This window comes from Rhinolophus hipposideros (assembly GCF_964194185.1).
Source record: "Rhinolophus hipposideros genome assembly, chromosome: 12".
Taxonomy (NCBI): Eukaryota; Metazoa; Chordata; class Mammalia; order Chiroptera; family Rhinolophidae; genus Rhinolophus; species Rhinolophus hipposideros.
Genome location: NC_138058.1, coordinates 65,697,880 through 65,725,696, shown reverse-complemented (window position 1 = coordinate 65,725,696; position 27,817 = coordinate 65,697,880). Strand labels below are relative to the sequence as shown.

General features: G+C 42.9%; 1 protein-coding gene across 1 annotated transcript in view; it reads right to left on the bottom strand.

The window, feature by feature from the left end:
- Window positions 1-603: 603 nt before the first annotated feature.
- Window positions 604-27,817, bottom strand: part of LOC308506350 (uncharacterized protein) — a 191,620-nt gene continuing 164,406 nt past the window's right edge. The window contains exons 4-6 of the mRNA XM_081069724.1: window positions 10,281-10,429; window positions 1,994-2,128; window positions 604-1,731 (exon numbers count right to left, since the gene is read on the bottom strand). Of these exons, the coding sequence (XP_080925850.1) occupies window positions 2,043-2,128; window positions 10,281-10,429 (235 nt within the window). The 3' untranslated portion in view covers window positions 604-1,731; window positions 1,994-2,042. The remainder of the gene's footprint in view (window positions 1,732-1,993; window positions 2,129-10,280; window positions 10,430-27,817) is intronic.

Here is a 27,817-nt window from a genome sequence, read left to right as displayed (position 1 = left end):
GACTCATGCGAGTGAACAGCTCCATGCTGTAAGCAGGTCTGAACAACTGTTTATAAAAGTTCTGGCCAGCAGAGAAGGGAAGCTTGGAGGTGAGTCTAAAGAGATGATCTAGGAATGCTCAGGGCCGAGCCCACTGAGAAGAACATGGCGGACGATGGCAGATGAGGCAGCAGTGACACTGGGAGTCAGTCTTTTTGCTACATCAGAGTGCATCCCACTTCTCTCTAGAATGGCTGTGACACAAGTTGGCCCAAGAAGACCACGTGAAGAAAGTAGAGAAACAGAAACAGAAAACTTCATCCAACCAAAGAAGGAGAAATAAATGAGGGAACCACGACTGAGTATCTATTTCACTTGGCTCAGCGATGTTTGGCAACCCAAGTGAAAAGTGCAACATGATGAATGACGTGATTCTTATTATCTGAAAGGAGGATCTGGATCTACGTTTTTCTTTGTATTTCACTAAATTTCTCAGATGAGTCCATATACAGGGGGCAATGAACAACAAACATATCAGCCTGCAGAAATAAGTTATTTAAAGTGGTACCTTTGAAGAGCTAGAATTGCGGTCCTCCCCAGGGTTTTGCAGATTCTTTCTTTCTTGGGTTTTTAAAAAAAAATTGAATTTACAGTAGCTATTTTGCCTCCTGGTTTGGAAATCAGGTTGTTATTTGTTGAATTGTGTCTCCCACCTTCAAATTCATATATTGACGTGCTAATCCTCAAGGCCACAGAATGACTTTATCTGGAGAAAAGTTTTTAAAGAGTTAATCAAATTACAATAAAGTCATTAGTGTGGGTCTTAATCCAATATGTTGGTGTCTTTCTAAGAAGGAGAAATTTGGACTTAGACCTGCACAGGGAGAATCAATTTGTGTTGTCTAAGCCAGTCAGGTGTGGTACTTTGGGAAACTAATACACATGCCATTATGTGATTTTAGGTCAAGAGGCCCTCCAGTTCAGATTTGCCCAGCAGTGAACATTTCTGATCAGGGCTGAATAGAAGATCCTAGTGATTCCATTAAGAACAAAATAATTGCGAGAAGAACACAGTCAGGATAATTCCAAGAACAGTCCAGGACTGAGAGCCTTTTCCCAGTCTCCTCCTGGGAATGATGTGGTCACATCAGACCTGATTCGACCATAAATAGTTCACGTTTGTACCATAAAAAGTTCACATGTTTTCTTTGGTCTTGTCCTACTTTATATTGGTTCCTCTTTATGACAAGAGTCCAGAGACCAGAAAGAACTGGCCCAGGACCAAACGTACATAAACCCTGAAATCGCTGTCACTTACCTGACCCCTAATTAGGAGTGGAGGAGCCCTGCACCCAAGCTCGTGCCAACACAGGTAATGTGGCTGCATGGTCCCAGTAACTCCTTTTATGACTTGGCTGAATTTTGCCAACTATTTGCTTGGTGTCATATTTATGAGCTTACTTAAGAATCTTTTGTGCAAACTTTTTGAAGGCTTACTTTATGGACTGGCTCCAGAACTAGATTCCTGGGGCCCATAGCACACTATTTTAACGAGGCCAAAAGGTAAGGTTTGCCTTCTGGTTATTTTCTCCTCTCTTCTTTCCTGCCCCTCCTCCTCCTGCTGAGATGTCTCCTTTCCTCCAGGGGTTCCTGCTCTTCTAACAAACAAGTCAGCTACTTACCTCCAGGCAAAATTCTCTTGAGAAGCCAGCAGTAAGCTGCAGGCCCTTGGGCAGGGATCTTCACAGAGACCTGCGGGAAGGTTTGTAGTTTTAGAACACTTATGACTGAATGCTCCTGTGTGTGATGGTGCCTGTGTGTTCTTCAGAGAGAGTAACTTTGTTGGCCACTATTTATAGCATCCAAATATCTCAGCATTGCAAGCAACCATCTAAAATGTATGGTCCATCCGCTACCCCACCAACCTCTATCCTAATGAAACCTTGCTCTAACACCTTTGTAAGCCAGTCACATAGTTCAGATAGACCTCTTCCAGTATTAAAGTGATCCCCACCTTTCAGATGGCCCATGAAAGTCCACAGTTCTCACTGCTGGAAGTTCTTTCACCTATCAAGATAAACCTTCTTTCTTGTCTCCGTCACACTGTATCTCCTCCTCTTCTGGACGCTCTCGCTCACATGAGCATGCACTAAAAACAAAGCAAAATGGAGGGAAGATAAACTCTTAGTAATTAGACATAAAACACTCCTGATTCTTTTCTCAGTAGCAAAGGGCCATCTTGGTCAAAAGACCCTAAAATATCTGTATAAGTTTTGGCAGGATTCCCTCTCCTCCTTTACTCTCCAGATGTTGAAATCCCCTCTTGCTGACTTCCCATAAGGGCAGCACAGGGTTGGGTGGGGCAGGGCAGCTTCTCCCAAGTCACATGGTTGTGAACGGCAAGGACAGAGGGAACAAGAGTCTTATCATCTTCACGATGCAAATTATAAATTATGGCATGTGGATCCCTGAAGATCTAGAGCTGGTGCCCACTGGGGAGGCTTTCCAAGGCAGGAGTCAGGATCAGCAGGAATGAAGGCATGCCGGCCACACGGGAAGAGGGATAAGCTAGCCAAGGACACTGACTCCTGTGTCAGCCCTGGAATGGGGACACGGGCCCCCAGAGACTGGCGTTTTCATGCATCAGGGGCATGTCTGCAACCTAGTGTGATCTATTGACTATAAAATTATGTTTTGTTGTATGCTCCTAGATTATTCTGAGAAAATTCCTGGTGAGAGGTTGTCTGTTCCTTGAACATGTCAGATGTGGCATGGATGGCTGGGAGAGGAGCTAGCGGTGGGGTGATGACAGCAAAGGTAGTTCTTTGTGATGCCAACTCCAGAGGAATTGCTGGACAGCTCTGCTGACCCAGAGAGACATTATATAGACATCTGGGCTGTAGTCTGAGAATGTTCTGCCAAGCTCTGGCTAGCCACCAAGTAGTCATTGTTTTACACATCCCTGTGACTTTGCAAAGTGTTTCATTGCGTCCTTACACTTTAACAGAATCCTTTTATGTGAACAACTCAGAAGAAATTAATATGAGGGGGTCCTCAGCTTTTTGATAAATGAGAGAATTGAGAAGTTAAACGATTTCTTCCACTGAAGCCACAAATGGAACTAATAGTAGAAGAATTTCACCCTTGGACTCTTGATCTTTCTGTTCTTGCTTATACAGGTGAAGGAGGAGAGGTATTTTCACCTCCTGAGTTATCCTGGCAATTGTCCCACTTACTCCCTTAGCTCAGTATCATGTGTGGCTGTGACCAAGGAGATCACATCCAGGAGGAGGTGACCTGCCGCCCCTCGTCCAAGGTGCTTTAATTTCCCCAGCTTCACCCTAGGCCTTTTGAAAGATTAAACTAGAGCTCCATTCATTGAATAATTTGGTTCGGATATTATTGTATTCTCCTCATAAGAGTGAATATAGACTTTAGGTGGCAGAGAATAAAATAAATCAAACTTTAGACATTAGAAAATAGCATCAAGTATTCATGCAAGGGTAAAGGCAGTGTCCAGAATGAGAGCTGAATCCTCCTTGTTCTATTTATATGTGTAAATTACTTAACCACACAGGTTACATTACCAGTTGGGAATGTCTCCACCTGACTAAATATATATTAGTACGCGTTGCCATCCATCTCCATTAACATAATATTAACCATTATGGGAACATTACAACATCATCCTACTCACCAATGTGACACAGAGCAGAGTGTCACAGACACCTCAATGCTCTGGGCCCTTAAGTCAAAATGGAAAGTTAAAAACACCTTCTGCAGGCAGCCACCGGCATTACTTCATATTTACATTGGTTTTGCTAATCTAGTCGAGTGAACTTTTTCCCTAAGAAAATGTAATGGGAATATTTTATTTGAAAATTTTATGTGGTAAGCAGCTGTCTAAATTCTTAATTCCTGTTTTCAGTAGGGTAAGTGGCAAATGCAACCAGAAAGGAAAAAAAAAAAAAAAACAGCAGTTTTCCAAGTGCTGGTGAGGGCAGCAGGCAGTGGAAAATTTGTGCACAGTCTTTCCAGGAACACGTTCCTACAGATCCCTGTGTAAGTACTTCAATGTTGGTGCAGAAAAATATGTCCACACATTTCTTAATGAGATTGAGCAAAAGTGCCGGAAAACCCCCTGGCAATCAGAAAACAGAGGCAAAGAGTGGGAAAGCTACTTGAGAAAGTCACACAGCGGGAGAGCGGTCAAGCTGGAGGAGCTGAGCCCTGGTCCGGGCAACTCTCCGCATCCATCTCTGGGGGCTGGTGCAAGGATGAGGACAGCAGGGATGGTCCATCACACCCCTGCCATTGCTCTGGCCCAGACACGAGTCAGATCCCAGTGACATCCTGCCATGAATTAGTTTTGTTTTGCAGGACAGCTTTTGTGTTCATTTTTAAATATAAGCATACGTTGATCTCTTGGAAGGAGAAACACATGCTCTCAGAAGGAGAGAAGTAAGAGATGTCTGATATTTGGGGGTGCTTTGCATTCTTTTAGAGATGGTCAGTCAGGTACAGCCACAAGAGGTGACACAGGAGAGGTGCAGAAAAACAAATCTTATACTCACAGGTCCTGGAGAGGAGCCACATGAGGGGAGCCTCAAGGGAGGGGGGTCAACCAAGCAGGTTGGGAACCGAAAGAGAGAGAGAGAGAGAGAGAGAGAGATGGCGGGAGGGAGGGAGGGAGGGAGACCTGTGGGCAAGTACCTTTATTGGGAGTCCGAGTGCAGCACACAGGGAAAGGCATGAGGGGATTTCACTGGTGTGTATGACTGTCACTATGTCACTGTCAGGGGAGGGCAAGAATGGGAACCAGTGTTAGGGACCAGCCTTATCATACTGGTACAGCTGGTCACCTGGCTGAGCTGGGCACAGGCAGTTTGTGGAGATGTTAAGGCAGCAGGGAAATAAGAAATTTTAACACTTACAACATGGAGGATTACTTGTTTCATCTATGATGATTCCAGTGCAAAACAAAAAAGTGTGCATATCCTCTATTGATAGATGCATCCAAGTTAATAGACAGAAGACGTGAGCCTGACAGTAAAAGCCATTCCCAGGTTAAAATGCGTAGAGGACAGGTTATGGGAATGTTGTAGAGAAATTGGGGACCAAAAATATCCTTCGGAAATGTTTTTCTCTTACATCTTTAGTCCAAGAAGCATCAAAACTGAGAATTTCTGTGTTTGAATTATAGTAATGGTATAGTTCACACAACTCCCTCCATACATGTGTGCACATACGCACTCCCAAAGAGCACAGCACATCCCGCATACCCAAACACTGGCTCGTTGCTTTACTGATGATGAGTCCCCAAGGGACTGCTTGCTACTGCCTTGCTACACAATATGTGCTCAGTAAATACTTATGGAATGCTTGTGGAATAAGTTAGTGATGAATGAATGAATGAATGAATGAATGAATGAATGAATGAATGAATGAACGAACGACAAAGAGGGAAAGACAGAAATGTTAATCACTGACTCCAGAACTAGGATTCAAGGGTGCAGAATGTGAGCCAAGCTTCCCATTCAAGGGGCCTTTAGTGCAGCTCAAGGGGAAACTCTTCAATTCTTTGGGAAAAGGGTGGTGTGTGTATGTGAAAGAGCAACCTAGAGTCAGCACGACCTTAGCCTAGCAAGTACAAGTAAAATGAAAGGGCTGCAGAGCAAAAATGTCTACAGTATCTATGTGATGCATTCAATTTTCCTAAAAAAAAAAAAAAAAAAAAAAAAAAGACTCCCTTTTGCAAAACCTACATGTAACAAACATTCCCAAAAAATCTGCCTGTGGAGCAATGGAATGTTGCTTGCGGTTTTAAACAGGTCATTTTATGTCCCTCTGACACAATTTAGCCATCTGTAAAATAAAATAAAATCATCCGCACGGATGCCTTACACTTGAAATGTTGAAATGCAAATGCTAACTTATCCTTGAGCTATTGAGAAGCACAGGCAGTCGCTCTGAAGATAATGTGCATTGGTCAGGAGAAACCTAAAGGACTGTCACAAGACCACTACAATGATCCCCAGGGACTTTCTAAATAGTCCAGCTATTCCAATGGGTGGGCTGAGCCCATCCCTCCTTGCAGGAATATTTTAATGAGATAAATACAAAACATTTAGCCCATCATTAGATCAGGGGCCCCACTCATTACCCTACATGAAGTAATTGCCCGTTTATTGAGGGGAGTGGACCTGGGACCATGTAGCTCGTTGAAAAAGCCTGTGAGTGTGTGTCCAAAGGATCGGGCTGAAGTCCAGGTCGTGTCACTTAGAGCTGTATGATCCTGGTCAGGTTACTTTACCTCAACTCCCAATTAATATCGCAAGCCGAGGGCCTACCCAGAGTGGGTTGTTAATGAGTGAGAGAATGGAGGGCGCTGTGCGTTTCGCACAGGATATAGCACGTGCCTGTTCTCTGTGACACGTGAAGCACTGCACAAATGTACGAATACTCTTATTACGAATGATAAGTACTCTATAACTCATGCTGAATCCTTGAAAATAGGTTGATAATTGTCATAGCTCCGTGTGGGCAGAGTGTGAACTGCTAACTTGGGGTGCCAGTTAGGTTTTCCTCTTAGGCAGATTTGCACAACTAGGAGCTCCAGCAGTGGAAGCCAAAGAGACAGTGTCTTGGAATCGTTGTGTTGTACATGTATGTATATGCTTGTATGTGTGTGATGACTGGGATGGGGGCTTATCAATAGGACCGTAAGGTTAGCACAACTTCTCTCATTGTTCCAGTCCATTAAAAAATGAAAACTTTCTTCTGATTGCCTGTTCAGTTTTAATATTTTCCCCTAACCAACTCACTTGAGCCAAAAGAAAGGCAAGAATTTTCCACCTTGATGCTTAATTGGCAGTCTGACATTTGGCCTCTTGCACCTCTCAGAAGTCTGGCCACGGTGACTAGCGTCCTTCACGCCAAGCGGCATTTATCGCTCTGTTAACGCTAGACAGCAGCGCAAGCAAGAAGTTTCCTTGTGGTTACAATGTGCCTTCATTTAGCTGACTTCTGAGCAGGCGAAACACCAAAGACGTCTAGGCAGTGACTTTACGAGCAAACAGGAAGCAGAAAGAAAGCTATGGCATGGTCTAGTTTGAGAAGAAGTTGGCGACTCACAGTGGATGCCTTGCTGATAGGATTTGCAGAGACAAAGGGTTGAAACATCAGCAGAGCAAGCCTGGGAGTGGGCCTGGGTTCTTGGTTGATGGGGGAAAGAACGTACCACTCCCAGGATGTTGCACTGTGTTACTTCCGCCAGCTTTCTAATATCTTTTTAGGATAGTCTCATAAACAATTGTCATGTCAAGCCCTTGTTGAAAACCTTTGAATACACCCCACTTGGGCAGAATTTGCCAGGGGAAATGGCTGCTCTCCGGGCTCTGCCCATTGTTACAATCTGAGAGCGGGAACCTGTCTGTCATCCACAAACCCAGAAGGTGAGGGCCCAGCTACTTCCTGTGGGTTAGGAATTTCACGCGCCAGTGACTGGGTAATACTGATAATCATGTTTGCCGCCAGGAAAGAAAACCCAGTTACTTTGGGGAAGCAGTTTAGGATGCCCATTTTCCTCCATGGAAACTGCCAGAGTCCCACTGGGATTGCTGCAAGCTCTTCACCTGGGTCTTGCATTCTATGTTCTCCAGAGGAACCTCCTCTTTTCATGCTCCTCTATTCACCAACCTGAAAAAGGTCTGGGGATGTTCTATTTTGTTTCATTTCATTCTCTCTGAGGTTCTAACAAAAAAAAAAAAAAAAAATTAAATCATGAACCGATGCTTTTGCAGTATAGATTCAAGGCTAACCCTCAGCAAAATGAGAAGGTGTTTTTCACTGTGTCCCTCTCTGCACTTATGGCTTCCTCGTTGGCCACACGAGGCTAAATGTCCCATGCTGCTTCTATTGTCCGCCTATGGTCAACCTCTCAGATCTCTCGTTTACACTAAGAACAGGTGTCTCCACCTAGTACTGCTGACACCAGCTGGGTAATTCTTTGTCATGGGGGGCTGTCCTGTGCGTGCAGGACACTGAGCAGCATTCCTGGCCTCCACTCGTTACAAGCTAATAGCACCTTCTCTCTTCAACTGTAACAACTGAAATTATCTTCAGACCTTGATATTCCCCTGGGGGACACCATCAGCCCAGGTTGATAACTACTGCGCTAAAAGAGATTGCAGCAATGGTTCCTCCCCCAGGGAATTGGCAACGCGCTATGGAAACGGTCTTAGAATGATAGAATTTCCGGCCTTCGCCAGCTTATGACCTTCTTGGGGACCCTGAAGTCATGTAATGAAGGCAGCCCCTTCCTTGGGTTAAGGAAGTTCAGACAGTCATTAGCTGGTTTATCAGAACTCTAGAATTGATATTTGTAATAAGCCAATCACAGGCATTTGGCGCACCGCAGTAGCAATTTCAGGTGTAAAAACCCCCTCTTCCCTGGACCTCGGGGCCAGTCCACTCCCTTAAGATCCTAGAATGACTCTGAGCTCGGCAGAAAGGAAGCTGTTGCATTCCCCAAATGATGACTTTTCAAGCTCAGAATATCCAGCTCTAAGATCCAGCACTTAGGAACCAATGTCTGTATGCCTGGCCTCACACAATTTACAGCCCTAACCAGAAGGTGATGTCATCAGACGAGGCACATATTCCACACCTCGTTTTCCCGTGGTAGGATTTACACTTTCTTGGAGAATGTTGAGTTGGCAAAGAGTGTTGAAAGTGAGCAACAAAGACCGAGGGCAGGCACAAGCTACGCTTTAAGAGTAAAGCCCTATTCCTGTGTGGTTTGTAATCAGCCACACTGTGAATGCTTCAGCACATTTTGTGCAGTGTAAAATCATTCACCACGGTATGAGGAAGGCTTGCTTTAAATAGAAGGGGAGAAAATGACTATTGCAGTCAGGAAGCTGGCTAATGAGCACTCACTTGTGGCAGGGTCCTTTCAGGGATGTGGCAAACACGGGCAACCCACTGAAACTCAATAGGAGGCCTACCGATTGGCTTGGACGATTCCAGTCACAGAAAACAAGAAATCTGAGTGGAGATCTGAGTCTAGAAACTCTTGCGAAATTAAGACATAGATTTTACCTTTGTCGTTTCTCCCTGAAAATTGTCTTCTAACAAGAATGAAAAGGACTTTACCCCCGAAATTTTAAGGAGAGTTAAATTTATATATTTGACCAATTAGTTGTGTTGCTAAAACATTTAAAATCTATTCATATGGGCTTTTTAAATTTTCAAGTCTGTTGAACTTATATAGCAAATCAGATATCTTATTGATTCCATTGCTATGGATGAAATTTAAAATGTTGCGTAATATATGCTAAATCTTCAGAGGTTATTAATTTCCAATACAAATTTAATTTGTATTGTTGAATTTAATTCAGCTGCAATAATATTCACCACTGATTAATATCTGTAAAGACTGATTATTTTTTTCTGCCACTTTGAAGACAGCTCATCCAATCACAAAGCTTTGACCTGGCACTTTGACAACTCCAAGGCACTTCATTCTTCTGGCAATATGATCTTCCTGCTAAAAAAACAATTAACTTGTGGTATGATTTCTGCAAACCTATGGCTTTGGGAGCCTCTGCAACTGAGTAGGAGGCGGCGCATTCTTTCTTGGCCATGAAAGCTGCATATTAATCATGCAGACTGGGGTTTATGCAAGACCAAAACATGAAACCAAAACCCAACACTTCCTACCAAGAAGGAGAGAAGTACATCATGGAAGACGTAACATCATATGCTGTTGCTTGGATTTAAAAAAAAAAAAAAAAGAAGTGTTATGTCTGAGCGGAAATGGGCAGTCAGCTCAAGTCTTTGAGGCATGGCCATCAGACAGTCCTGCGTGTACCCAGCATATGGCACTGAGGCTCCAGCCCATTCCTTCTTCTTTCAACTCCCCCATCAGTGTTAATGAATGCAAATGAAATGTTTAGCCCATCAGACCCCCTCTCGAAATTTTTAAAAGTCATGTGTTTAGGGCATTTTTTTCTTTCAGAGTGTAATAACTAGAGTCTTGGCTTCTTAACTGGTTTGTCAATGATGTAATCTAATCAACTGCTCTCTGCCCCTCAAATGTTCTCTGTTGTCCAAACACATCTTCCACTCTCGATCACAGCTATGCCATTAGTATGCTCTTCTCTCTATCAATAATCTCTTTCCATCCTCAACTCCTTGAGAGATTTATGTCAGGACTGGAATCGAACATCAAGTCCACTGAAATCCATCCCCCCAGCCTCCCAAACAGTGATAATGGTTTTTATCTTCCCTTTTCCCACCTCTTTGGACTTGTCTCTGTGACATTGCTTCCCGCTTTGTGCTGTGATTATCCGTGGGCATTTCTGTCTCCTCCTTTGATTCATAAGCACAGTGTCTTATCCTTCTCTGTGTCTGCAGGGCCAGGAACACAGTGATATCCTGTACGTGTCTAATGAAAGGACAGATGAATGAGTGACAAAATGAATGGGTGTAAGAATCTCACCGGCTACTTTCTGTCTGACGGTCACATGAATTCCAGGAACAGTCATATGATTTTCCACCTGTTAGACTGGAGAGGACAACGGAAAACACCCTGCTTTTACGGAGAAAGAAGCACAGTAAGAAGAAGGAGCTCAATCAGGTAAGACATGTAAGGTCTTGGGTAGGACCTTGTGTTCACAACCACTCTAATTTTCAGAAGTGACTTATGTCTGCTGATTTTCCAGGGAAAATTTGAATCAAGTATTACATATCAGAGAAACTATTAGTATTTAACTAGAGACACAAAGCAAAGTTACCAAACAGCTCAAGGCAGTTGCTGAACATAACTCCTCTTGGTTTAAGCAACCTGTGGAATGACGCTTTGAAACTCATAATTGTCCTTGCCCATTTAATAGATGTCATACAAAGAGTACTAATTAAATTACAGTGGGGTATTTTTTTGTTGTTGTTTGGTTTCTTTGTTTGTTTGTTTGTTTGTTTTTTGGAGGGTGTCTCAGGAAGATGATTTTGTATCAGACATGCTTTTGATTTGTTTTTTCTTGAAGTCACAGTAAATCACATAACCAGCCAGCTTTTCTTCTGCCCCTGGCTCCTGGCTGGTCTAGAATCCAACAAATGACTCATCTGGAGCAAGTGTTTCAGACTTACGATTTACACTTTTGTGTTGGTCTCTTTCCTGCCCAAATTTATCTTTCTATCCTTGTATTTCTTCCTGCTTTTTGACCTACTTCTAATAGATGTGATCTTATTAGTGTATGGCATTTTTTATAAACTGCCACAAATCCTTTCTGAAGTAAGGTAATGTAGTAGAAAAATTAAATATTTATGTAAAAACAGAAGCAATAATCAAAATATTTAATAACTACGATAACATGGTCATTGACCAGTCAGAACAAAATTGTCAAACTGGTGCATGCTGGCAGACCACCATCCTTGCTGATAAATCAATGACTTAGTCTTAGGTAGCATGGAGAGCACTCAACTCGGATTCAGGGGTCAAGGCAAAGCATTATCAACAAGGATAAGAAGTACTGACCCAAAAGTCAAAGATATCCAAGTTGGAAAGCTAGGCTCTGCCTCTTACTGACTTTCTGAGTTTCAGATTTCTCATATGCAGAAAAAGAAAAGAAATACTTGCCTCCTTCACGGGAAAGAATATAAAGAAAAGAAGGTCTATGAGTTTTTTTGCAAAAAAAAAAAAAAATGCATTACTGGACCGATGTAGAAATGCCATACCTCATATGATTATTTGGGTCTTTCTGTGAAATTTCTCAGTGAGTCACACTGTTTTCTCTCATTTTTTTTTCATAACAGGGAAACGTGGTCACACATTATACATGGTTCTACCTTGGTGTCCTTGGATAATCTTGCAGATTGCTACTGAAATTGGTGCGTTCCTCCACTGAGCAGAGTAGATACACAGGGCTGCCAGCAGCTACCACCCATTGCACAGAAGCCTACTCTGCAGCAGCCTTGGGACTGGGCCACATGGCCACAGGAGCAGCCAGAAAGGAGGGAAGGGCAGGTGAAGCCAAAATGCAAGCCAGGCATTTCAACTTCAGCCCTTAGCCAGTGAGCTCATTTTCCATGTAGTCTCTGTTTCCACTAGATTCAATGTCTATTTAATGTTGAACACACAAAATGTGAATTCATATGATGAGCCATCCAGGTCAAGGCAATGGCGCTTGCCATGGTGAGGCTGTCACCTGGAGCTGGAATTATTGTGAGTTTAAGAATCGAGCCTGAATGGGAGGCTACACTTTGTTCTCTACATCCGTGTCCTCAGAGAGAATGGCCCCAGTCTCTGAGGTCACTCCATCCTATCTCTGAGCAACAGACGGGTATGGTAATTCAGAGACTGGGCTAGAATCCCAGCTCTGACATGGACTATCTGTGTTGCTTTGGGCTTCCATTTTCTCATACATCAGATGGAAATAATAAGAGTACCTAATTCAGAGTGGTAGAAAGAATTAATGAGATCATTCATGTAAAGAACCTAGTGCTCATAGAAGCATTCTGTACATGTAAAGTAAAATTATTATCCATGCCTCCACGTGGAATAATACAATTTCAAACTTGTCAACGTTTCAAGGTTGCTACTCATTGTCCAGGCTTATTCCCACCCCCTCACAAAAATTGTTTGTTATGGCCTTACCTACCACCTACAACTTGCTCTGCTTTAGTTGTTCCATTCCCTCTGCATGGAACACTGTGATTTTGTGATATCATAAAAACAATATGTATCCGGCCTTCCTTCCCAGTTTCTGGCACAGAGCTCCGAAAACCCTTGGAATTTGCTGAGCAACAGGGGTGAGAGGAGCGTCTTTTGCTATTCCTAAGTCCCTTTCAACCATACTTGAACTTACACAAATGAGGTGACTTTTGGAAAGCCACTAAGGATGGGAACCAACCATAGGATTAGAGGGTTGTGACTTTCAGCCCCACCTGCCTCAACCTTCATTGAGGAGGGGAGAGGGGCTAGAGATTGAGTTCTGTCACCAATGGCCAATGGCTTAATCAATTATGCCGAGGTACTAAAGTAATAAAACCCCTAACCCAGTCGGGTGTGGAGGACTCTGGGTTGGTGAACACGTCAAGATGCTGAGAGGCTGGGAGGAACAGAGGGCACGGAAGCTCCCTGCCCCTTCCTGCCTTGCTCTGTGCACCTGATCCTGAGTTGTACCCTTTTGTACTAAACTGATAATCTAGTAAGTAAACTCTTTTCCTTAGGTCTGTGAGCTGTTCTAGCAAATTATTTAACCCAAAGAGGGTTTGTGGGAACCCTCCATTTCTAGCCATTCAGTCAGAATGTTAGGTGACAACTTGGGAATCGCAGTTGGTGTCTGAAGGGAGGGACAGTCTTGTGGGACTGAGCCCTTCATCTTCATCTGTGGGGGTCTGTGCTAACTCTAGGTTGCTAGTGTCAGAACTGAGTAAAATTGTAGGACACTTCATAGGTGTCTGCTAAGAACTGGAGAATGGTCTCATGTGGAAAAACTCACACATCTGGTATAAGAAGTGCTGGTACAAATGGACACACACAAAAAAAGTGTTGTTTTTTTTTTTATGTCTTTACCAACTTTTACTTCTTACTACATCCTCCAAGTAGCAATTCAAGGCCATCCCATCTAGGCAGTCTGCTAATATATACCTCTCAGGATGAGATAGGTGTCCATTCCTTTCTGCCTTGTTTCATGCATGAAAATGAAGTCTGTCTCCCACCTAGCTTGTGAGCATTTTGCAGACAGGGACTAAGCTCCTTCATTTTGCTATCTCTCCCTATATAACCCAAAAGAGAGTTGATGCTCACTAAGTGCTGACTTAGATTATAAATGAACAAATACATTCAGCATATTGAGATACTGGCATCGTGCACAGACTTATGAGGTGTCTGCTGACATAGATTTCATAGATTTCATAGATTCAAGGAAAAAATGTCTGATGTCCTCAAATGCTCTTCCACCGATGGATGAATGTCGTACATCTCCATTCATTCATTTGTCCATGCATGGGCCCAACTTTACACTGGGTGCCAAGATTACAAAACATAATCAGACCTGGCCTGCACACTGAGGCTAATGGTTTTGAGGCCCTATTGATTTCAGACAGCATGTACACAGGAGGTCATTCTCCAAATGTCCTTTACACCTTCATAACATGAATGAAGGATCGCAAACACATTTTGGCTGGGGTGCTGAGGGAGAAAAGAGAAGCACCTGAGGTCCCTGGGCATCCTGAGGGACGGGGGGAGGGTAGTTAGGGAAAGTATGAGCACCACCAAGAAGTTAAGGAAACAGCTAGAGGAGGTGAAGTCAGAATAAGTCTTCCCAAGACACATCTCTCAAAGAGCTGACCAAAGAAAGGATAAGGCTTATGAATAATTGGCCTTAGTGGGACATAGACCTGAAAATAAGCGTGCTCTACAAGAAAGAGTCTATCTTAGAGTTAAATTGACCTGGGTTTGAATCTCATCTCTCCACTTAGTAGCTATAAAAATGTATGCAAATCCTCAAAATCTCTGTTCTTCAGTTTCTTCATCTGTACAATGGAGATGGATGGCCTTATAGTATTTTCGTGATAGTTAAATAAAATATAGTATCAGATAACCAGTTAAATTGTATGTGCTTGAAAAAACTTGTCACTCTTTTCTGCTCTCCCACTAGGTACAAAGCACTCCCTGTGTTTGGATGCATTTGTAATCCATGTGTCCCCGTAGGTGTCAGAGAATCCACCAGTCATTGTCCAGAAAGCTGTTCACATATGCTTCAGAAGAGCAGGAGCTGCGGGCGACGCAGAGTCAATCTGGGCAGGATGTGGCTGGAGTTCTTGAGTCTACCAGGTAAGATGGCCTCTCCCATGGATACCCTTTCTAGAACCAGGATGAGGAGGAGACTAGGATGGATTCTCTTCAACAGGAGCCCAGGTCCTCCTTGCACTGTCCTTGGCAGCTCCCAGCAGCAGGAGGAATTGAATGGTCGGGCAGTGCTGGCCCCCTGACTCCAGCTCCTACCACCCCTTGGCAGCCAGAAGCTGGTCCCACTGTTCCCCGAAAGCCCAGACTGACACTATGGGCTGGCACGTAGGGTGAGAGGTGTCAGTGGGACCGTGCTTCCTTCAAACGTGCAATTTCAAAGTCTATGAGGATGTCATTGGCATGGAAGAGAGTCAGGGGCAACTGGAATTGTGGAATTTCCAATTATAAAAGGTCCCATTCAGAGCTGCATGCCCTGTTGCACAACAAGGGAACAAGGAGATATTTGATGGCATTTAAAGGCCTTGAGCTCAAAACAAAGGGACACAACTTTCTCTGCTTTGTCTTCTGAGCTTTCAGGTCTTTCCTGGGTGATGGTAGGTCATGAAAACAAGCGACAGCTTATCCCACCCTGCCTTGGCAGAAAGCTTGCTTCTCAGCATGGACCTGGAGACAGTGCTCTGTGACCTGGGTTTCAAAGCTCCAGCATCCATTTCATCCGGATAGGAAGAATCTGGATTAAAGACCCAGTTGTCCAATGCAGAAGTATTAGCTCTCTGAGACTCATCTCTTCCCCTCATCCCGGTATCCAACCCATTGCCAAATCCTAATGAGTTCTTGTACCACTCCCATCTCCATCCCCACTGTCAGTTTATCCCATGGATGCTGAAGTGACCCGAGAAGCACAATCACTGAGACCACGTCTGGAAAAATTTCAGAACAGTCGAAAATCACAGTGTCATCCTGACCTGAACTTACATTTAACAAGTTATTCCAATAAGCTGGATGAGCAAAAGTGTGTTCGATACACATTTTATGATTTATTTCTCAGAGCAAACTTACCCAGATGAGGGAACAAAAACTCGGAAAGTTTGTCTAAAATCGAGCACCATTAAGAGGCAGCGTTAATTTTCACCCATCAGCACTCTCCTACTATTCTGCCCCTACGGCCCCTCACATACATTGTTCGCCTATGTAATACGTTTTCCACCTTACCCTCCCCCCACGCACAGTGTGATCATGTGGAGGGCAGGAACCATAGTGGTATTGGTGATTACTGCTGGAATCCCTGGAGTGCCTTCAAAGCTCTTAGCACAGAGCTTTTGAAAAATTGACTCTAAAAATAATTCAGTTATTTCTACCAAATATATACATATCGATCAGTCTCTGAATTTGTTAGTTTCTCCATGTAGCAGTTGCTCATATCCCCTTTCTATTTGAGAAGTTTCATAAAGCACGGTAAGTGTGCACCTTCAGAAGTATAATTGTCTATTTTGAAGCGTGACACCTTTCTGTTTCACAAGCGTAGTATTCTGTGCAGAGAGAAAAGGTAATAACTTACATGCCAACTCACCACTGGAAAAACGAGGACGCCCAAGAAAACTTCACAATGGAAATCTTGTGTTTCTGGTGCACATGTTCAGTCAGAGATGTGAGATGTGAAAGAATCTTCGTCTGCAGGAACGATGCCAGCTCCTCTCTCCTGCACATCCTCTCGTGGATTAATCACCAGTCCCTGGAACCACCATGTGACCACTGTGTGGGGCGCCTTCTTCCCTGAAACAATGAACTTCTGTCTGATTGTCTTTGGGAGACATTCACAGCTCCGGGACATCGCTCTGTTTTATTGAAAGTACTCAGCCCTGGCTTCTTGGGACATGGCTGGAAGGGCTGTGGGGCTGGATTGGGCAATAACAAATGTTCCAGTAGGACACTGAGACATTCTTAGCATGGGGGGCGCCCAGCAGGGACACAGCTGGAAAGGTGAGGAAGGCGAGAGGGTATCCACAAAGCCCAGTGTGAGCGTGCTGTCCCATCATGCAGATAAAGCCTCGAGTGGCCTGAGCTCAAGTCCTGAGTGGGGTCTGCCCCACTTAAAGGTGATGTGATGGGGAGGAGGAACAGAACTGCTGTAGCCTCCCCTCTTTTACTCAGAAAGGGATGAGATGAAATCGTGGCTATTCATCTGGCTGGGGAGAGCTCTGGAATGCGGTAGCTCTGCCCGAGGGGCTTTGTGAAGTACACACAGCAACACTGTCATTCCCAGAAGGACGTGGCAGCCGCCTTGCACAGTAGGCTGGCCCCCTCCACCCCCATGTCTAAGAGCAGCAACCGAGAGTTCTTAAAACAATAAACAGCTGGCCGTGGGCTCCCTACACAAACCCCAGAATTCTAGTAAAATTCTTCTTGACTAAACAGGTTTTAGTCCACAGCACAGGAAGCTCAGAGGCCTCCCACCCCCACCCACTGTGCCTGGGCACCCATTACAATGATTGTCCCAGAGCTTTGTGTCTGGGAGACTATCTCCTATGAAGCAGCCAAGTGCAGGGGGATTGAAAGGTCTTCAGTTAAGCAATCTTGTTCTCCATCTTTGCAATACACAAAGACAAACGTGACAGGGACTCTGAGTCGTGCGTGAATATGACTTCATGCTCCCCTGTCTGAGTGGACCCCTCTCTGCAGGCGGTACTCACCAACCTCACTACCTCAGAGCTGGCAGCAGGGAGGGCATGGGGTGAAAGATGGGGAAGGGCAAGACTCTCGATTAGTCTCAACATTTCTTCAGCAACTCTGCTCTGAATGTCCAGAGCGACGTTGGGGCGAGGACGAGGATAGTAACGTGACAGTATCTGGATAGATGACTTAACCTTTCTGGGCCTCAGTTTCCCTGTCTATAAAATGGGGATAATAGCCCTAACATGCGAGTCTGAGACTTTAGGTACAAGAGTCCATTTGGCCCCTTCATTACAGATCGCTGAGAGTGAGCCCCTCTCTTTTCATGCTCCTGGTTCTTCTTCAGTAAAAAACAGAGGTATTAGGTTGGGGCCCTTTGAGCTCAGCATTCCAGAACCAGGGCAGGGCTGAGGGAGAATATGTCTCCTAACAGTGATTTTGAGATAAGTTTTGCTTTCTGTTTTTGTAGGTCAGAAGGAAACCAGGGAGATTAACTCTCCGGCTAACTCCTGAGAAAAAGCGTCTCCATCCACACAGGTCTAAGATGCTATCAGTATAGAACGTTCCACCTTTACTAACATTTCTTATCTTCTGTCATCTGCACGGTGACTGTGAAAAATGCTCTCGGTGGGTGTTTCTGATTCATTTTTGTGATGGTCCCATGATGTCTGAAGAAGTTAAAGTTTAAACTCTCTCCCTTCCCTTTGGCCTTTCCAGCTCTGTGGATCCTGCCAGTGAGAGGCTGATTCCTAAGGCCTGAGTTTTCTAGAAATGCTGATGGCCTGACCAGGGCAAGTGGCTCTCTGTTAGCCGAGAACACTCGTCCCGCTTTTAAATGGGTCTCTTCCGCAGCAGCAATAAATGCAACCCAGCCGTCAGTGCCTCCATTTTCAGTGGTGTTATGAAGATCTCTATCTAGGAAAAAACTTCCTTAGAGATAAAACAAGCTTGAGCTCTGCATACAATAGTAACATTGTCTTGGAAGTTTGAGACACTGCTCCTACGGGCTGTCAGAGAACTCAGTGTCCTCTTCCCATTGGTGCTGACAATTCATGTATTGTTCGGGAACCAGCCCTGAGCAGTCAGAGAAGAGTCAGTCTTGGGGGTCCTCGGCAACATTAAAGCTGACCTGCAGTCTCCAGGGAACAGGGAGAATTTTTTTTTCATGTGATGTGTTGTGACTGACCCCAGGCCGGGATGCAGACTGCTTCCTGTCCCTCCGTTTCCGCCTCGCGTGCACGCAGGTCCGGTGTGCGAGTGTAGGCAGCCCACATGTGTACAGATGCTGGCCTGTAGTGGTTCACGTGTGTCTACGCCGGTGTGTGTCTGTGTGAAGAGTGTGCTGGCTGTGAGCATGGATGTGGGGGAGGGTTGCCTGTTTGGGGTGCAGAGGAGGTGAATGTCAGCACTGGGGGGCACACGCATGTCCAGGTCTGAGTGTGCAGGTGCATATGTGCACACTCACCCGGGTCAGGTGTGTTTTTGTGGTTGAGGAAACGGGGTTTTATAGTGACGTGTGACAGTGGGCAGGCCCAAAGGACAATCGGTCTTCACACTGGATTCAGTGAAGACACCACCGGCCCAGCCCAACCCCACCCCAGCGATCAGACTTGTCCATTGATTGCAGAGGTTTTTCCCAAATACCTACTATGTGCAAAGTCCTACGTCAGACACTGTCAAAAAATAGGAATAAAAGAGAAAAGGCAAAGTTTGCGTTTTCAAAGCAGCCAGCACATAGTGAGAACACTGCGGTGTACATACTTAGAAGGTAGAACACCCAGCAGCTACGAGCCGGTGAAGGCAGCCCATCGTGATGCTCAGAGACCCACCTGCGACCTCACTGGAGGATGTCTCTAACTATAAAATGTATGGCGGCAACAAAAAGGAACATTTTCAACATGCTGAGTGAATTCTCTGAAATATAAGTGATGTTCTTTTTGTGTCTAGAATTAATTTAGACTTTGTCTTATAAGACCAACTTATATAATTAAATCACTAGTTGTAAGTGTGAGACTGGCTTTTGGTTTCTCCTCATGAAGGAACTGGGAAGGACGGTGCAAGGACAAACTAAGATGATGATGATGATGATGATGATGATGATGATGATGATGACGAAGATCAGTAATAGATTTGTCCATGTTAAATCCTTAAATATGTGGGCTCTGGAGGAAGTGATTTACATAGTATTGCATGATGAGTTTGGATTGCATCTGCGTGCAGTGGGGAACTCTGCAAAGAGAACTGATGAAGGAGAGATCTGAAGGGAGACCCGGGGGAGAATTGGCAGAGAACGTGGTGGGCGTGGGCACCTGGCTCATTTCCCACAGGTCTTTGCTTTCCAAGAAGGCCTCCCTCCAGAGACTCTAGGCTTTGCCTTTCGCCCCAGCAGTCTGTTCATCATTGTGGGAGACTGAAGAGGAGGTCACTCCTTAGGGGCGGCTTGTGCGTGAGTGATGGTCGTCCCTGTAGTTGAGACAGTTATTCAATCCCCAGGCCATTCTACCTCCAGATAGTCTACTCCCAGCTTACTGCTTTTGAAAAACCTGTCCTGAAATACAAACGCCGCTATATGTTATGCTTCCACAGGGGGTAGGCTTTCACAGTAAGCACAGATTTTAAGTGGGTCCCAGCAGCTCCATACGTATCCATATAAATAACCATATCTCCTCAAATTTGTAGAGTTCTCTGTTATTTATTTATGTGAAGCACTTTCACACTGACGGTTTGATCAATGGAAACAACAGTTGCCCTTTGAGGTAGGCAGAATCAGTCAGCCCAAGAATATTCCAAGGTAGATCAACCAATGCGAAAAGAGTAACAGACTATTAATTGCCAAAAACATCTACCCATTAGAAGGCATCTACTGTTTGAAACTGTGCAATAATCAATACATTACAACACAGTCTACTGTGTTATGGGGACGCCCAGTCAGTCTCGTGATGGCAGAACGTGTGGCCCCTGGAGGAAACCACCACACGGAACTGCCTTGCTCAGGTGGACAGTAGGTGGCTTGGATTCCTGCACCAAGAATCAAGGCCAAGGGTGGGCCTCTTCTAATATTCAAGCAAGGCTGAGATCACTAAGGACCAAACGGTAATAACAGTTAACGTCAGTGACTTTCATCCAGGAATTTACAGGTTGTCAATATTCCGAAATTACTATGCTTATTTTTACGTCACTTCCGGTTAAAATGAACACAAAAGACTTTTAAAAAAAAATCAACATCACAATTCAAGTTTTTCCTGTATGCTAGGGACATGTTTCTGAGTATGAGTGTGAATGCTCACTGACCTCAATTTTTGACCTAGAAAGGAATGCAAGATGAATCCGGAGTGTCCCAGGTAAATTAAGCTGCTTTTATGAGGTTGTTGGCAATGCTGTGTGAACTGAAAGTGTTGCCAGTGATGACTGGCAACAATGTCTAGTTGGTTTCTAGTTAATTGAAAGTGTGCTATACAAATAAATTAAATCAAGTTGATGCTCATTTCGTTGACTAGATACTTTCTTTTTAAATGTAATCCTGGATGATTCCTTAGGGGAATTTCATATAGGGAAAGATAATTTGTAAGCAATTTTTATTTCCACCCACTAAATATTAATATATTTCCCTTCCTCCAGGGGTCATAGCTGGATCTAGTTCTGTGATTTGCTTGCCATTTTCTTGGCACAAGGCCAAAATCACCCTGAGCTTCAAAATCCAAATTTCTAAAGTAGTTTAACCTTGATCTCCTCTGCAGTGGAAGGCCATGGGTCTTCCTGAGCAAGGGCATGGCACATAGGAGGAGATATTTAACTCCATTACTCCTTGAATGGAAAGAATATTATCGATAGAAAAGACCTCTAAATAATAGCTGTGTGGGAGGGAGAGTGGTATGTAGAAAGAACTTTGGCTAGGAGTCAGCAGATGAAGAAAATCTGATCTTCTAATAATTTCTCTGGCACTGATTCACTGTGTTACTTTGGGCAGGTTACAACCTCTCTCTGGGCCTCTAATTTTTCCTCTATAAAATAAAGCTTTCTAAATATCCATCCAGGCTTGGCATACTATGGGGTTTCCATTCTAGTCCCAATGTGTAGCTTACGATAAAATGACTTTTCTTTCTCCTAGTTTTTTCAACTGTCTAGTGTCAAAGAAGAGACAAGGTGTTGTGAGAGGCCCCCAAAAGCTTGTGGGAACTCTTTGCTAAAAAAGAAGCACCACCTGGCACAAACAGAGACCTGCATTTTCGCATCTTTCACAGTAAAGGAGATGAGAGAACCTGACCAAAGTAGGATGGGTAATCACTGAGCCCACGGCCAGAAGGAAAACCGTGAAGCAGCTACAAACACATCCATTCTCTACCCCAAATCAATCACTGAACTAAAGCAATATACGTGCAACTTTTAAAACTTAGACGTCATAAATGATGCCTCTAACGTAAAAAGATATATATTCCATTGGGGACACTGGAAAATGTTAAGATAAATGTTCTCTTTATTTTCTAGGGTTTTGAATATCCTTCAGGGAAGCGTTTCTATTTGCCTTGATGAAACACGGCTGGGGCTTATTCACGGCTCAGAGATGAGGAAGGATGTCTCCATCTCACCCAGTGATGTATGAGGCTGACTTGAACATTTCCAAATGAGATTTTTTTTTTTTTTAAGAGATTTTGCCAGCTTATTTTTTTCATCTCCTTCTTGGTAGCAATTGAGATTTGAATTCAGTGAATATATGTTAGACACTGTTTACTTGAACTTTCTAAAACAAACTGATCATCTTGGGTGTAACAGAAATGCTCTCTTTTTACGTTACTGTTCCCATGCCTCTCTGCAGAGACTCGCCAACACAAACACCTACTTACAGGCCTTGCACTCCACCACTGGAAGCTCTTTGGTGACTCTGCCATTGGATTTCAGTCGATAAATTTGCATTTAGCGCTTAATTTGTTCAGTATGCCTTACTAATTTGGCAATATTTATTTTGGCCCAGAAAGCATAAGGCAGCTAAGTTCTTTTGTTTGGTTTGGTGTATTTTTTTTTTCATTTTCATAAAAGGATTTGAGATATGAAAACGTTACAATGTCATGGACAGGACTGGTTTCCTGTTTATGAGTCACCATAAATATGAAAGGTGCTGGGTGACATTTCTCAGCTGAGAGAGTCCATACAGCCCTGTGTGGAGAGCAAATCCTCAAGCAGGGTGGTCTCGAGGTGACATGCTGACCTTGTATAATGTCAAGAGGAATTATTGTTAAAGTACAGTAGCCAGATACTGCACACACACACACACACACACACACACACACACACACACACAACTGTAATGTTTTCTCTCATCCTCACTATTATAGAGATGAGAGTTTTACTGTCATATCTTTGTGTTCTCAAAATCAACCTTCATCTTCATCTTTCAGGAAAAAATGGGGCAAAATTGATTCATGTCTGTCGCTTTTTTGTTTGTTTGGTTTGTGTTTCCTTTCACAAGACTCCTCCACAGGAACAAATCCTCCCCACAACACTGTACCCAGAAAGTTCTCTCATTAGATATGGGGCTACAGCCCTGTGGCCCCTTCTCTTTCCCTCCAAGGAATGCTGCAGCTCGCTGGGCCCAGCACAGGCCATAAAGAATCAGTATTAATCTCTGAGAACACAGTCATTACCAGACTCAGATTTGTGTGTTCAGGGAAGAGTGGCCCCCAGTTTCTGAGTTTTACACTATTTGCTGGAACATAGTGGGCAAATAGAATGCTCCCTCGAGAGGAGGCTGTTCTCGCTCAAATACAAGTAGCTTTGATGCCTGACATCTTGTGAAAGTCTCAGAAGAATTGGGCTTATGGCATCAGACTACATCCATCCATCTTAGCTCTGGTCTCTTCCAACTCCCAACCCACCAGCACTCAGAAGTTGGTCTGACATATTAAGACCACATTTTTTTTTTCTTTTTTCTTTTTTGCAAAATGAATCAACTTGAGTCACGAACAGCAGTGCTATCAAGGCTGTTATTTCTCCTCACACAAGTAGAACTCGGCCCATGAAATTCTGAAGGCCCTTTTCAGATCACTAAACTCCTACCCACTCCTGAACATGCCATGGCTTTTGTTTTTAGTACAGCTCCATAAAATTGCCAACTATTCCATCTGCCCACAATGCCCTTCTCCAGGCTTCTACACCGAGCAAATTTGTATGAGCCCTCCAGTAGCCACTTCAATGTAACCACTTCTGTGAGGCGGTTGCCAACTTCCCAGCCAGAGAAGTTCTTTCCCTTGATCTTTCCACTTTCATTTGTCCTTTTTCCCATGCATGCCTCATTTCATTTATTCAAAGGGTACATATTTTAATACCATCTGTGTGCCAAACATCATGAAGGCCACTTTAATGAGAATACTGCCATGTTTACCTATGAATATTGTCTTTTATACCAAACGGTAGGTCTTAGGAAGTCAGGAGCTTTATCATTTATATGTTAAAATCCCAGGTTTGCACAGCAAGGTGCATGGTGCTCAGAAATTGTATTTACAGTAAACAAAATAATGCCCTGCACTCTGTTGGTTCAATCCAAACTAATCATTGTTTATCTGATCATCGTTTACCTACCACTAGATGACAAGCCATATTTAAGCCTAAGTAATTATGCTTCCAAGTACTAGCCTTGAACACAGGAAGCACTGGATGTTTCATGATTTATACTTGGGAACAGTAAGGTCTCAATTTCTTTGTCTGTAAATACAGAAACAAAATGCTTACATTGTTAATGTGAGAATAAAATAAAATAACGTGTAAAATGCATTCTGCACTTATACCAATGTTCTATGAGTGACAGCCTTTAGTCTTAATGATCAATATGTTTGGGAATCTTGTCAAAAATAACAACATGAACTTTTAAAATGAAACGTAGTGGAAATTAGAGGACCATCACCAGGGCTGGACTGAATTGCTCAAATGCAATGAACGATGTCCACCTTTTGTGCCAGACTTCTCTGGGGTCATCTGGAACAATCAAGATGCTGTCGTTATCGTTCAGTTACTTAGATTAAGGCTCTTGCCTTTATCTGATGTAAGGTTGAAAAATGACCAAGATACACAAAAGGAGTTCTAGAGCATGCAACTAACCGATAGGAATTCACTCACATTGGTAACAAGCACCTGTGCAGTGGCCAAGGCCTTGCAGTCTTTAAGCCACTGTTTCAGAAGAGCTTCAAGGACTGGACATCTTCCCCAAGGGCGCGGACTGGCACCTCGGCAGAAAGGGTGCGATTTGTGCTGGGACAACAATAGGCATAAGTAGAACCATCGTAGGCCCATTGGGCTGTGTGATTGCCCTCTTATTAATTCATTTAAAGAATACACATTTTATTTCTTACAAAGGTTTTAAGCGTCATGCTGAAATGATGTGATTCATGCTTCTAAAGCATGGAAGGTGAGTGAAAACCAGGAGTGAAAACCAGGATGCAGGCAAATAACTAGGGAAGCTGTGGCAGTAGACGAGGCAGGAAATGGTGATGTACACTAGGATGATTGCATCAGGGGAGAGAGTCTACAGACTAGTGGGGAAAATGGAGATGGAAGCTGACACTTTAAGTATGATTTAAGGAAAGCCTTGCCCCATAGCAGACATTTTATACATGTTTATCCATTCATCCATTGCCATATTCAACAATACTGGAGCAGTACTCTAGACTGGCAACTGAATACTAAAACACACGTTCTTCCCCAATCTTCGTACCCAACCATGAGCAGTATAGCATAATACAGATCCGCTCTCTGTAAATTAATTGATTGATTCAATACAGTTTCTCTAATACTTCCAACAGGATTTTTGTGAGAAAAGCAAGTTGGCCCTAATATTCTTACAACTAATGGAATGCAAATTAAAAGTTACAAGATGCAATCTATCAATTTAGCCAACAAGGAAAATGTTTCAAAATATCCACTTGGAAAATATATGGAGAAATGTATTCATAAAAATCTGATAAGCAATTTTGATAACTACTGTAATTTAAAGTGACATAAGTTTTAATACAGCAGGTAAACTTCTAGAAATGTATATTATTTAATACATGAGAAATTTTTCCATGATGTTACCCTCATTTTCTATATTTTCATAGTCTTTTTTTGCCTGCTTATTCTTTTTGGTAACTTAAAAAACAACATTTTCTCCTAATTTACTTAGAATTATTTTATTTTATTATCCTATATTTGAATTCTTCAATTCACAATTAAATTATCATTTTTATTAATAATAAAAATTAAACCTATGTATTTGTCTTTGAGTATAGATTTTGATATACAATATTCTAAAATTTTTGTTTTCCAGTAGTATTTTGGAATAAATTATTATCTAAGAAGAGTTTTACTTTTGTTTTAATTGAAAAAATTAGTTTTTTATTAAAGAGTTGTAGAAAAATACATTTTATTGCACAGTCTTAGAATTACCCCAATAAAATTACTTTTGTGTGTTTTGGAATTTAGTGAGATTTTCTTTGTGACCTAGTTTATGATTACTTAAGTATCCATTGGACATTCCCATTTTTCTTTGTATCTCTAATTGATTTTCATTTATATATCTAATATGATATTAAATAAAGATTGATATCTGTTACTACATATATTATGGATTTAGGGTTTGATGTCTTTTAAGGATAATATTGTATTAGTTATGTTTTGTTTATTTTTTCCTGTATATTATGGTATTTTAACAACTTAAAAAAGTCTTTCTGGCTGGATGAGACTGCCCCTCCCAGGGGCTGACCAACACTTAGTGATAGCAGAGGACTCAGCACGAAACATGCCTTTTTAAAATTATTTTTTCATTTTAGCTTTATTGAGGTATAATTAACGTAAAATTTAAGGTATTCAAAGTGTGCAACGTGATGATTTCATGTACCTGTTACATGAGAAAGGATTCCCACCATCTAATTAATTAACACATTCATCACCTCACATTTATGTCTTTGTATTTGGTGAGAACATTTAAATCCTACTCTCTTAGCAAATTTCTCTTACTCAGCACAGTGTTATCAAGCACAGTCACCATGCTGTACGTTAGATTCTCAAAACTTATTGATCTTATAGCTGAAAGTTTGTACACTTTTACCAACCTCTCCCTATTTTTTCACCTCCAGTCCCGGGTGCTAATTTCACTTAGTATAATGTCTTCCAGGTTCATCCATATTGTTGCAAATGGCAGGATTTCCTTCTTTATCAAAGCTGAATAATATTTCAGTACACACACACACACACCACATCTTCAGGAATATGCCTTTGATATACAAACTAACAAATCCAGAGAGATCCAAATAAAAGTACCCTCTATGTGGCCCCTTCACCCCAGGAAGCATTATTTCCCTGCTTTACTCATCCCAGAGGTAGGTACCAGACAACTAGGAATTACCCCTGTGGTGTAAAGCTACCAAAATTATTCAAACTAGCCAGTCCTAAACTGTTTACCCTTCCCTGTCCCATCATTAAGGTTTTGACCTAAACGTATCACTTACTTCTATGACCTGTTGTCCGTACTGTGGCCCTGTGTGTCAAGCCAAGCCTCTCACTTCTAGAGGGAACTGGGTAACATTAAACTTTTCTTTCAATGGCATTGACCTCTCTATGTCGTCACTGAGTCACCTTTCTACATTAAGTCCCAGGCACAGAACACATATCTGCCCACTCAACACTTTTGCTGAAGTTACTCTTTGCCTAAAATTGATTATTCCGATCTATATATTTTTCAGGGTTCAATCAGGAAGTAGAACCTCTCTGAGTATCACAAAGTCAAGAGCTCATGACAGGAATAAGTCTTTACCTCATTATGGAAGAACCTGGGGAAGTAAAGTTCTGGAAGGAGGAATAGAGGAGCAGAGAAAAACCACTCACCAACTCACCAGAAACACTGGCTTGGGTAGAAAAGTTGCAGTTAGCAGGGAAATCCAGGAACGTGGAACTGCCAGAGTGGGACCATGAAGGAAAGCGCATGGAAAAGTGTATGGAAAATTAAATCCTCTGCTTAACTAGTATTTATTCTGTAAATCTAGCGCCAAGCTTCTGGTGATGGGCCTAGAGAGGCTATTTGTCCGCTGGGCCAGGAAAAATAGATGGCTGGAGGGATGAGAACAAGCTGGAACCCTCTAATGCCTCTCCATCTTCCTGCTCGCCATGTAACCACAACGACCTTCAGAGACCCTCAGTTCTGCCCTGCAAATGTCCAGTGAATTTGTTTTTTGCCCTACTCTCACTTAGAAACAGAGAGAAGGGGATTCTCGGAAACAATTCTAGAGTAACCAAAACACAGCACCAACCTCTAAATCTCTCTGCTATCATTATATTTGCATTTATCAAAGCAATCTTTGCCCATCATACTATTCTGATCTTGTCTATGTTATTTTGGTCCAAGCTTGTCCCTTATAAAAAGTAGACATTTGTTCTATTAATGTTATT